The 13974-nt window shown below is 30.6% G+C and overlaps 1 protein-coding gene across 3 annotated transcripts in view; it reads right to left on the bottom strand.

Moving 5' to 3' along the window:
• The window catches only part of Glurib (Glutamate receptor IB), a 266800-nt gene that overhangs the window by 117482 nt on the left and 135344 nt on the right, over positions 1-13974 (bottom strand). For all 3 annotated transcript variants that reach the window (XM_072910169.1, XM_072910165.1, XM_072910167.1), the window contains exon 2: positions 12298-12450. In XM_072910169.1, the coding sequence (XP_072766270.1) occupies positions 12298-12450 (153 nt within the window). The remainder of the gene's footprint in view (positions 1-12297; positions 12451-13974) is intronic.

The raw sequence follows: 13974 nt of genomic DNA, 5'->3' as shown, positions 1-13974 counted from the left end.
CCACAGATAATTAAGATCCATTATTAATATTAAACAATATCAAAATATGACATTTACGAGTCACTGCAGAACTTTATTTTAATCAAACAATAATATTACAACAACGAACGTTTCTTTTTCAGGACATTTTCAACATATACAATAATTATTTAATAAAATGATACAAATAAACTTCAAATCAAACGATAACCTAGTGTCATAAAATTAAAATTATAAATTGAAAATAAATAATATTCCGTGAAAAAATCTATGGTAAAATATGACATATAAAAATCGAAAACGCAATTTGGTATAAAAATTAATCTCTGTTTTTTGTCGAAGAAGCGAAAGAGTGACATACATGTCCTTGTACATTAATGTATGTACATACATACATCCCATGCTAACGAAACAAATACAAATCAGCGACTAATATAGATCTTACATTTAAAATTAATTTACATACTCATCGAGTATAACAAATTTAAACGCCGCTAAACTTTGTTATATAACTGATGTGAGGTAAACGACTGACACCGTTTGTTGGAAATGATAGACGTAAATATAGCTGCCTCGAGAAGCTGTTTATGTGTTCGCGATCTTGGAAATCAAATTTTAGGCAACTTGTTTATAATTGTTTTATAAACATCGCTGAGGCACTCTAAATTCATTGAATTCAAATAAAACAACTTCAATTATTTAATTGTTTAGATTAAACGATTGACAAAAGAAAATGCTCTTGTTAAAATTTTAATTTTAATGAGACTATACATGTAATATACACATACATAAGTAAAGAAATTTAAAAATTTTTAGTTGTTTTATTAAGATTATTTTTATAATGTTTAAAAACTTATAAATACATTCAGAATTAAAGTACTTTTATATTTTATAGTATTACAATTATCATTTTTTAAATTATATTAGATATTTTTAAAATAATTAAAAATATCTAATATAATGTATATATAATACAAAGAAATCTTGTAAACCGGAACCTCAAATTTCTGATTTTGATGAAATTTTACACACAGATAAAAGAGGTAAATAAATAAATTCAGAAATTGCCACTCAAAAAACAATAAACCACCCTCATGTGCAGAACGATTTTTTATTTTTCTCGATGTATTTCAAAAATTATTCAAAAAATTCTTGGGAAAAATTTTTTGGTAAATTATTTGATAGAAATCTTTGAAAAAGTATTTTATTCAATCAGTCAGGCAAGAAATATGGATAATGAGTAAATTATTGAGCATACCCATTCAAACAGTACATCGAAATTCATGTTGAAGTTTCTTTGTCTTGATAAAATGTAAATCATTATAAGCTACATGGCTATTGTGAGAACTGAATATACATCACCGTTTTGTAAAATCCATTGTTATATCTATTTTGTTTTGTTTATAACTTTGTAATAAAACATTTTTAACTAAACTTCATATAACATTTTTTCCTTATTTCCTTGTAGAATATGCTCCTGCAGTTAATCCATTAAATCCTGAAACACTCTATATAATACGAAAGTAATTATTAATAAAGTAATAAAAAGTAGAGTCACAGAAACTTGATATAAACATTGCACAAAACGTCGGTAAAAGTTAATACGACTGAAATGAATCAGCCAGACTTTAAAACGATGTATAAATTGCTGCATTTGATCACTTGGTAGCGTCTTATAAAAAAATTAAATTATTAAAATGAATAAGATTCTAAAAGACAGCGCAGTTGATAAGAACATATTTTATACAAAGCTTGAAGAATTTTACTCACAGGTATTCATTATTTTTTGAGTTTTATTTATGTTATTGTTTATAAAACCTCAATTGTAGTAATTTTGTTTTTACTATAGGCTTGTGCGATCAAGAAATCGATTTTGAAATCGGCTAAAGTAATCGTCACATCGAAACAACTGATTGTGAAATTTTTTTTATTTGATACCACTCATAAAATTTAGAAAAATCAATATTAAAGTATATCGAATATATGCACTACTTTAATATTGATTTTTTCGAATTTTATGAAGAAATATAGGCTGAAAAGAGGATTTTGATTACAACATATATATTTGATATACTTCCTCAATTTCCGTGATTAGGAAAATCTGTTGCATAGATAATATTACATGTGGTCGATCACACTTGTCATTACAGATCATCTAAGAGGTTTCTTCTTGAAACTTAATAGTGTATGTAATTTGCGCCGAAATAAATTTCAGAGAATAGCTTAGAATGCTACGATTATTCTTGCAGATAGATTCGAACATTAAGGATGTCTTAATTTACGCTGATGAGCTTCGATAACTTATGCAAGAAATTAGATAAGATAAATCTCTAAGTACCGCATGACAGATGTGATATATGAGTGTAAAACTATGCCCGAGTCAATTTCAGCTAAAATTGGCGCCGCGTCGGGCGGGCTCACAAACTACAGAATAATATACGTTTGCATATTGCGTGTCTGCCCGAGTAACTTTGAATGGGACCCCTTAACCTGGACAGTCAAACCACACCACGTCCCTTTCCGTGAGAAATGACAATCGGAAATGACGCGTTCTCAGCTACCCAGAGGCTTGTCTGTTCCCTCGATGGGAACAAATAGCATTTCTCCGCGAGTTTACAGAGTTTTCGTGATATCATCGTCACCAAGCAATATTATGATTTAAACATTTTCTGTATATCTCAAAGCTAATTCTAGTAAGCTATAGTTTACACACAGTTACTTTACTACTTTAATCTTCGTAATCATTTATTAAAGATATTATTAATTTTACTTTTTTTTAAATATAAATTTTGATGTTGTATAATGATTAATTTATTATTTATTTCTATTACTATTATTACCAACGCTGTTGTTGATTTCACAATGCAGGATTATATAATGGATTAAATTGTATAAAAGTTTTATGAGCACTGATTTTAAGAATATTAATATTAATAATTTTTTTCCTTTTTCTTTAATATATTAAATTCTTATGTATATGATAATTAATTTAATTATTATGTGTATGATAATTAATTTGATTTACATCTATTATTTTATTATTAATCAATGATAACGTTATTGTTAATTACACAATGCAAGATTATATGTATAAAGCCTTTATAAACATTTATTTTAAGAATATCAATACTTGATTAATAGTATCAATATTAAGCTAATCAATATTAATCTAAATTTCTTAATAATTTTCTTTCTCTTTCACTAATATAAATTTTTATGTGTACGATGATTTATTTATTATTTATATCTATTACTATTATTATCAACGCTGTTGTTAATTTCACAATATGGGATTATATAACGGATTAAATTGTAGAAAAATTTTATAAGGATTGATTTTAATAATATGAATATTAATAATTAAATATTAATCAATATTAATATAAATTTTTTAATAAATTTTTTTCTTTCTTTAACATATTAAATTCCTACGTTTATGATAATTAATTTAATCTATTATTTTTATTATAAATCAATGATAACACTATTGTTAACTACACAATGCAAAATTATATAAAATTTTTGTGACCATTTATTTTGAAAATATCAATATTTGATTAATAGTATCAATATTAATCTAAATTCGTAATAGTTTTTTTTCTCCTTCTCTAATATAAATTTTTATGTGCATATTGATTCATTTAATTATTATTTATTGTACATCTATTATTTTTATCATCAATGACAACGCTGTTGATTTGACAATAGGAGATTATATAATGGATTAAATTGTAAAATATTTTTGCGAGCATTGATTTTGAAAATATCAATAAATGACAAGTATAAATTCAAAACACGTGTTTTTTCGTTTCTTTTACGCTCTATTGTTAGGTACGACGAAACCGATGTATTTTTTATTCTGCACAGCATGATATTTCTCCGTGACACACAGAGCCCTTTTCACGGCTTCTATTTCTGCAATATCCTCGGGTAACTCACCAGTTTAGTCTGCTTTTATGGCAAACGGTTTCCCGGCGATACCGGGTGAAAAATATTCTTGTGCATGAACAGGGAACTCCTCCGAGAGACATTACCATTACCACTCATCTGGTTACTCGAGAACCAGAGAATCCCCTCATCTGTCGTTGTCGCCAGGCTAAGTTGTGAGGAATGAAACATTTCTGCGGCAGGTATGTGTAATATATTCATTAAATGAGTAAAACGATGCAGATCTGCGAGAAAGTATATATACGCGAAAATAAAATGTGAAAGAAGAGATAGAGGATGCTTGCAAGTAAATTATGATTTGAAGATAAACGTGAATGTATGTATCTACGTGATTTTGTTTCTTTAATCTTGAATATGTGCACGTGTAATATTTACACGTTAAATATTAAATATTTGTATTCACTCAGTTTAATAAATAATTAAAGTTCAATTTAAATTAATACGTTGAAAGTAATTTTATTTTCTTTTATACATCAATATATTTATTTATTTCAATAATTCATAAATATGTAAATATTTGTTCTTTTTTGCTTTAGAAAATACATTTTAAAATATACACTCTTATCGAAATTTTTTAATATTATTTAATATTATTAAAACTGCGTATGTCGTAATATTTATATTTGAAATGAAAATGCAGAACGATCATGAACGATAAGTTATAAGGATATAACTGATGTGTACACATAATGATGCAACAGAGAGTTAATGATATTTGATCCAAGTTGTTAATTACAGAATCCATGCAGCAAGGTTTAAAGATTATGTAGATAAAGTTCATCGTAACTACGGGAGCGTCGTAGAAAGAAAGTTTTCCGCCGTCTTGGAACTTTCACGGCATCCTGCTCGCATTTTATAATAAAGATACACTCCTCGCCATCGCGACGGCTTCTCTCATCGACCTCGGTTTTCGACGACCTCATCGTGTTTGCCAAAGTAATGCATACTTTCGGATAAACTGCGCGGGAATTGAACACGGCACCACATCTGTGATGTCCCGTAAAACTCAACGAAAATGATGTCAAACAATAAAACGGAATTTCTCTTAAATGACAAATCGATTACATTGTTTAAAGCCTATCTTGGAATTTTTTAAATTTCTAGTGTTCAAAGATTAATATATATTTCAAAATTCCCTTGAGTTTGCAAACAAAATATTCTCATTTCATATACAGAGTAATTCTAAATAATTGCGAAAAATTTAGATGGTTCAAAAAATGTAAAAAAATATTAAAAATTGTAAAATATTCTATTTGTTTCAAGACTTTGAATTAATTTGTATTAAAAGTTAAAAATATGAATAAATATATAATAAAAGATGTAACTAAAACAAACAATCTGTTACATAATCTAATTAAAATTTAATTAGAATATGTAACAATATAATTAAATTATAATAAATTATAATTTAATTTTAATCTACTTTTACAAAAAGAAAATATAATTTTAGCATAACCAAATTTAAAATAATAATTATAAGAATTTTTTTATACTAAAATACTATAATACTATAATATTATAAATATTATATTGCATAAGAATTATATTAAAATTTGAAAAGAGAAATTTAATACTAAAATGCTATTTTTCATTAGTATGACTATATATTTTTGACGTGAAGTAAAAAGTATTTAAATATATATTTCTGATAAAGAGTAAAAAAGTGTTATTAGACTTTACTTTTATACTAATGAATATTTAAGTACTGACAATTATGCAAATTTCATTTAACGTAGTCTCGTTTCTCATTTAACAGAGAATATAAATATACTCTTTTCCTATCGCTATTTCTCTCTCTCTCTCTCTCTCTCTCCCCTCTCTTTCTTCTAGTAATTACTTAAATTACATTTTAATTAAAATCATAACACATGACTTGTGCTTGCATTGTGTGAATGTGTAAACATTGTAACCGTCGTTATCTTTCATCCTCGTCACTCACGTCCGCGCGAACCAATGTTTGCATTCGGATTTACTATGCGGGCGTATATAATCACAGGGTTTATCTCTCGTGCGCATTTGGTTTAGGATAAGAGGATCGAGCATTTTCAATATCACGTAAAAAAATAAAGTAAATATATATAAAGCGCGCGTATTATTAAAAGAATCACAGCGTATCACTCACTTTTTTAATTTGCGTTAATTTAATATTAATAAATCTACAGATGTATATTCGAAAGTAAAAATAAAACTTTAATATGTATATTTAAAAGTAAAAATAAAACTTTAATGTAATTAAATCTCAAAGATTTAATTCGGTGATTTATTTTATGGATAGTCTTTCCACTGGGAGGCTTTAATCAAACAGATCTGATTAATATTTATACGAATATAATTATAAGTTAATATGCAACATAGATTTGCATGTTTAGCTTAAATTCATAATCAATCTCATCCTTCGAAATGGAAATAACGAGAGTTCAATATGTTACACATTGATTCATTGAGATCAATACATATTTGATTGTATGAATATTATACATCGTATCAAATGGCAAATAATAGATACATAGATAAATAAACGTGTATACTTACACATTTTATGCAATAACAAAAGATGTAATAAAATTGCATTCTGATTATGAAAAGATATAATATAACAAGATCAATTATTAACTTAAATATTAATTTCAAAAAATATAGAGAACAAATATCATGAGAGATAATATCTAATTTAACATAAATTAATAGTCAACGTCAAACCATTGGGAAAAAAAAAATCTGGGTTAAACGTTTAATTGATTAAGACATAAACGTCACTGATATACGCATCAGCTGTAAACGTGCATTGTAAATTTGTAATCGTCGTCGACTTTCGGCCGCCGCGAGTCGACGACGCGAGTCGATGTTTGCCCCGGGATAAACCACGCGGGAATAGAACCCCGGGATTCATCTCGTGTCTGGGTTCAGGACGCGAGAAGAAGGGCGCGAAAGCGTGGAATAGGAGGTGAAGACGAGCGACGCGAGGTGAGCGCGCGGAAGGGGTACAGGGGAAAAAAGGCGGGAAATACCCTCGGGAGCCCTCGGCAGATTTATGCCGGCCCTGGCTGGCTCGCTGGCGCCCCGTATATACATTCATCCCTCTCTCTCTCTCTCTCTCTCTCTCTCTCTCTCTCTCTCTCTCTCTCTCTCTCTCTCTCTCTCTGGCTCTGGCGGAAGGATGAGGACGCGAAGGCTGACGGGGAGGTTATCCTCCCTCGCCCTCTTCTCTTCTCGATCTACCATTCTTCCGCCCCCGCAGGCCAAAGGATCTTGCAGAATATTATACGATATGCACCGAAAGTTGATAGATGGCTATTACGTTCCGCTAAGACGAGCGTACCACGTTCACCGCGGAAAATTCTCTCCCTCAGGATTCACCGCCTCTTCCACCAACGTGTGATTTCTCAACGGAAAAAACTCCCCCGTTCGTCCCCTTGCCCCCCTTCGTTTCGTCGCTCTCCGTCGTCATCGTCGTCCCTACGTCCGCAATAATTTTCGGTTCTCTCGATGGGCGACCCTTCTGCGAAAAACCCGCCCCCGGGGGGTTTTCGGAGATTTCGCGCTCGGTAACGTCGAAGAGCAAACGTTATTGAAAATATTAAAGGGTTGGATTTATTTAACGGTTATTCCTATTTCATATTTCAGATCTGGCTTGGGGATTTTTTGATATTCGCCGGGGGTTGTTTGATGTTCGCATATATATTGTTCGCGTTTACGTTACAATAAGAAATTATTGATGTTCTTGATGCGTGAGTCCTTAAAGATGGATGGAAAGCGATTTCATGGAACATGAATATTCTGTCTTTCTGATGGCACCTGCTTTATTCTACGCGCGTTTGTTTTATCGGACTTTACACGTAATGCTTGACGAATATGAATGAAGTGTATTGAAATGAAAATATACATGTGTCTGTGCATAGTTAAAAGGAAGAGACGGTCCAGTTTTATAATGGTTTTCTGTGTCTGTTATTTTCTAAAACTATATCTATGTAAAATTGAATAAATGTTATGAAAAAGAAGATGAGAAGAGTCTTTTTACGAAAATACTATGCACAGTAGATCGTTTTTCTCTTATCGTGAGAGAAGGACGCTTTTCATCTCTCTCTATTCCACAATGACATTTGCTATTCAACAACTCGTTCCACGCAAGGTATGATAATTAAAATTAATAACCATGAAGTCATCCATCGAAATATTAAATATATGAAATGTCTTTGATCGTATTCATGTATGAATTCTTTGTAAAATTAGAGAAATTCCTCACATATTAATTCTAAATTTTTGTAATTATTATATTATTATTTTATAGATGTTATTGTGTATATTTCATTAACATATTCAGTCAACTTTTAAAATTTTATTCCTCTGTGAATATCGTAGATATATATTATGTAACAAATTTATATTATAGATATAATAAAATATAATAATAAATAAATATGATAATAAATATATTAATATATATATTAAATATAATAAATATTAATAAATATATATTACATAAAAAATGATAAGTACATGATATAAAAATAATAAAACAAATTTTTTTCTCTATTTTTTCAAATCTACATATATATGTACGAGTATATGTATATATACACAAATGCCATTCTATCGTCTTGTTAGTAAACCAAAATATTAAGCAGTATGCAACCTGATAATAGATTTGCCAAGCAGAAAGCAGTCTTACTGGGATTATAACAAAACCCTTGATCCGGGTGAACCGACCAACGTTAATACAATTAATGGAGTTAAGTACTGTAACACAGCCTTCTCTTGGTCCAAATATTTGCATCGCCACGACGATCGTGGCTAGGATGAATCAGCTTGTCAGCGAGTTCTATTCACGAATTCTTGAGTATAGAATAAAATCGCTGCGGCTACTATGTTCCATATTGCCGTCGTAATCGTAGCAAAGAGAAAGTTGCACAAATTAATTATATTGAAATTATCATTGTAAAAGGAACATTAATCAATACTATTGTGATTTCTAATCACAAAAATCGGACAAATCGGTCGATGATTTATTTCTAAACTACTTTGCTAGAGCTGCTATTTACTTAGCAAAATTGAGTCACTGCGGTTAGTTTAATCGTGGTTGGAAAATAAATATGTATTTTGATATCTGAAGAAAAATGTGCGAAAAAGCTTCACCTTACAATCATAAAATCTCTTTGTGACGCAATAACTGCGAATTCGTCGATAATAGGAGACACCGATATCTTTGGCACTTCCAAGTGCCTTTTGTCTTTCTATCCGCTTACGGTTTCCGGTCGACTTCAAAGCTGGAGACCAATGTAGTTCGATTGGACCGACGCCCCTTGGTTAGAAACCGTCAAACGATCCGCGGGTATAAGCCGGTCGATCAGCTCTTTCAAATTTCGATGTTATATGCGACAGGCGACAAAGTGAACTACTATGAATTCCGAAGTGAAAGGATGTCGATAACGTGAGGGCAGCCACAAACATCAATTCGAAGTAGGAAAGACGTAATACATAATACAATCTATGGAAAATCAGAGAAGTAAAATTTGCTTATATTTCTATCAAAATTATACAAAATGATGCCGAACGGTTCGACCCTTGTGATCTGATAGGAAATTTAATTCTGAACTAAAATTTCTTATAAACATGTCTAAAAATAACTTTCTTATAAAATTTTTCTAAAATCACGGTTGTTTTTAAATATTTGAAAAAATATAAGTTTTTTACCGAAACAAAAGTTGTATTAAATTATTTTTCAAATAAGATCAAACTATTTTTATTTTACGTTCTGTAGATTTTGAGATTGACCAGTTTCAAATGTACAAAAAAATTTTTTCGGCTATTGACAATAGAGCTATTGAAAAATACTTTTACTTCATGACCTTAGTTAATTTTTAATGTTTATTTTATCTCGATTATTTCCAATAAAAAGTTTCACTTTTCTGCAGTGTTTAAACAAATTTTACTGTAGGAAGATTAAAAGAAAAGTAGCCAAAAAATGAAAAACTTAATTTAAAAAAAAAAAATCAATAAAATAAAAATCTTAGTATTTTATTTTACTTTTTACTTTTTAAAGTAACTTTTTAAAGAAGCATTTTTATTTCATGTTTATAGGAAACTTTTTGTTCAGAAATAAATTTTCTATAAAGTCACAAAGTCTGACCGGAATGTTTGGCGTCATCTTGTATATAAATTATAATACTCTTTATTACATAATTTCTCAAGTGTGACGAAATTAATGAGATAATTAGTAACAATCGTCAATTTTAAATATGTGAATATTGAAAGTGTGCACGATGACAAAATTAAATATCTTGCAACGTGTCAAAATTATAAAAAGAAAGATATACATTATATCTTCATTACAAATGTGATAACTGTTATCGTGAAAATTCACGCCTGCTACGCTCCGGCGTAAATCAGGATAAGTGACATGTAATAGCTCTTCGGATAATTCCGGAACTTCTCACACCATTGAGTGCTGGATGGCACCATTGAGAGCAAGCGAATGTCGAATCACGTAGTAACATAACAATGAGACAATTCCACTAACTTAATCGCATGATTGAACGGAATTTAATCACGTAATTGAGATCGTGTGATCGACGAATTTGGGGAAAATTCAATTTCTGCAAAATTGCCACATTATCGCACCAAAAAAATATCCCGAACAATTATTTTGTCGTTTTTCAAACTTTGCAGATTTGCGGGGACAGAAAGATAGCGCAAAAAATAGCGTTTCTATTGTTATATCCCATACAGCACAGAAAGATTGTATACATATTGCAACAATCTTTCACCGCAATATTGTAATATTATAAATTCACTGTGAAATGATGCTGCATCATTGCTGTGAAATTGCAGTAACGTTAAAATGTCTGCCCTTAGGAAGATTTCAACAAAATATTATAGCAATATTGCAATGTTATGAATTTTCAATAGTATATTGTTACTGCAATCGTCGAATAATGTTGCATATAAGAATATTTTTGTTCTTGATAATAGATAATAATTAGAAGCATATGGACACAATATACAAAAAAGTTAAACAAACGTTTGTAATAATTTTTTATCTAAAAAATATTATATTATAAATTTACATATAATTATTCTATATAATTTTATGTACATATATAATTTATTATATATTATATATTATACATTATTATATAAATATTTATAACATAATACTTAAATAGATATTATTACATTTATTTTATGTTCAAATTTTTATGTTTTCCATACGTTTTACCCTAAAAAAATATAATTATAGGATTTTTATTTTTATTTATTGAAATTTTTCCGAAATATATACGTTGTTGCAACAACTGTGCTGATATTTTGTAGATTTATATCTCTGCAATGTCTTTGTAATGTTTCATTGCAATTTGCAATCTTGCAATGATCTGTGCTGTGTACACTGAATCTTTATAATGAATATGAATATAATGAAATCTTTATAGTAAATATAACATTAAGAAAAATTCGAATCTTTTTATTGTAGTCCTTTTTATTTTCAAAGTTAAATGTTTTTATATAAATTGAAATTCTATTAAAGTAAGTTTTCTGCTTAAAGTTATATAAAGAATAAATTCCCGTTACCTACATGCATTCCAACAATTTAATTTCAAAATCTTTTGAATGCATTGCTACATTTTTTTATAGAAACTTTCTTTTTAAAATTAAATCAAGGACACTTCTTTAACTGTAAAACTGCATCGATACTAATCGATCGATTCCAACAAGGTTCTTGAAAAAGCAAAAGCAACCAAACGCAAAAGCTGCGATCTCTCTTTCTCTTTCTATCGTTCATGCGTGCCTCATATTGTCGGGAAATGGAAGCGTTTCGCCACCGAGGCGGCATGAGATTAGTATCTGCGACGCCATAGAAACGAAACGTTACTTATTTCATATCCGACACGAAACGCCGTGGTGTATTCAATGGCGCGGAGATGTCGTGCTTCCGGCACCGTATGCGCCTCAGCATTGTTGATAAGTCACCGCGCTTGACACTAGTACAGATATCGCTAACAAAACGCGAAATCGATTTCCACTCGCGTGAGACAGAAACGAAATTCCGCGCTCTGCGCGTGCACATGCGAATGTTTCAGACACTTTAAATGTAGTCGTGAAAAATTGTCCGGGACAATCCGGGAGAATATTCGCAATGGAATTCGGTTTGAATCGACGATCGGGGCGACGATCGACGTTTGAAGATGTCTATGAAATATTTAACGGCCCTTGCGAACGTCTATGATTCAGTTTTCTTCGGGAGTATGTCTCGTCGACATATCTCGTGTAGATATCTACAATTCCCGAAGAAGGATGTTGCATGCAGCATACGTGGTGTATACGTGAGTTGAATAACGATTTTGTGCAGAAAGAGTATACTGTCTGTGTACTCACTTAGACGAGATAGCTTGTAGGCATCCGCGGTATTAATTACATCCACGAAAGCTTGCAGCTCAAATTTACGAGTTGTAATGTTTTGGTTGTGGTTCATCATCGCGAACTTGAAGGCGGACTGTACTTCGTCGGTGCCTTGCTCGAAAATGGCACCTGAAAGCAGAGGATAGCAAACTTAATTAAGTACTTTCATTTTTGTAACACAATGCAAATTTTATACACGTATATACAATACATATATATATATATGTATATGCCATGTATATGTATATGTTGCAAGCTTTTTGTAAAATCAGTCTTTTCATAAAAGGCTCACCCTTTTTGTAAAGAGCCGGATCTTTGAAGAGACGACCGGCATTTTATAAAAAGCCAAGGGGCTTTTTGTAAAAGAGACTGAATTTACGAAGAGTCTGTAATATATACAAAAATAAATAAAATTTAATTACATATTTAATTATTTAAAAGTTCTTCATATTTACAAAAATAAAATATCATAAGTATATTTTAATAAGATAAGTTAAAAAAAACATGTAGCCACATTACAAAATCCGTCTTTTTATAAAATATCTTGGGATTTTATAAAATGCGGCGACATTCTTAAGTCATGGTTAAAAATAAAATATTTTACAATCTGACTAAGAATTTTAGTATTTTTATAAAACGCTATATTGTCAAATAATATAACCGATTGCCGAAAATGCAAAGAAATTTTTACTTAATATTTAATATTTAATATTAATGTTAAAATTTAATATTTAATATTTAATACTTATTTAATACTTATTAATATTTAATATTTAATATTAAATTTATGTAAAATATAAATATAAAAATATGTGTGATATATCTCCTTCTATTTTTTTCTATCCAGATTAGTTGCATAAATTTTGAAAGCGTAGAATTGGCGAACTTGGTAAATGTCGCGAGGAAACGCGATTACTCTGCCCGTCGTGAAATCGGATGTGATAATCCGACGCGACACTCTGTATCGGATGTCTGATGTGCGGCGCTCCGTTTACTACTGGCTCACATACGTCGCAGTGGTACAAGCCGACGTCTGTTCAGGCAGCGTCTGCATACGAGACCCGCGTAATTACACCGATCCATTCGGCGTTAATAGTCGGTAATACGTACCAATATTAATGCTACCGCTCGTCATGTAATTTACCATAAACCGATTACGTATCCGATGACGTCGCCGAATCTATTTCTCAAAGTTGATAAGGCATGATCGCACAATTGTCATACAGTACGCTACAAACACTTGTACAGACATTCACGTACATATGTACACAAAGGTGAAAATGTGTCGTAGAAATATATGCGCGTTCCCGATGAAAATGCTGACGTTTCTCGTCACACTGTAAAAATAATATGGCTGCACGCATTTATCAAGCTATTTATTTCACGTCAAATGTATCGCATATTCCAGATGCTGCTGTCGATGAAGTGATCGATGATATATACGCTAACACAGTATGCGTCGTATAATCGAGTAACTGTCAACGCTGAATACTGCACTTTGTGTCTTCGTTATTCCGAGCATCCAGCATTACCATTAATATCTGGCTTGGGAGCATGAAGGGGTGGGGAGGGGAAAAGTGGACGGAGAAGGGGGACGGATTTTCGTATATATAAAATGTATACTTCTCGCAAGTTAGTTGCGAATGCAGCGAG

Source organism: Anoplolepis gracilipes, chromosome 2 (genome assembly GCF_047496725.1).
Source record: "Anoplolepis gracilipes chromosome 2, ASM4749672v1, whole genome shotgun sequence".
Classification (NCBI taxonomy): Eukaryota; Metazoa; Arthropoda; class Insecta; order Hymenoptera; family Formicidae; genus Anoplolepis; species Anoplolepis gracilipes.
Note: the sequence above shows the minus strand (reverse complement) of the source record. Positions and strands in the feature narration are given on the sequence as shown.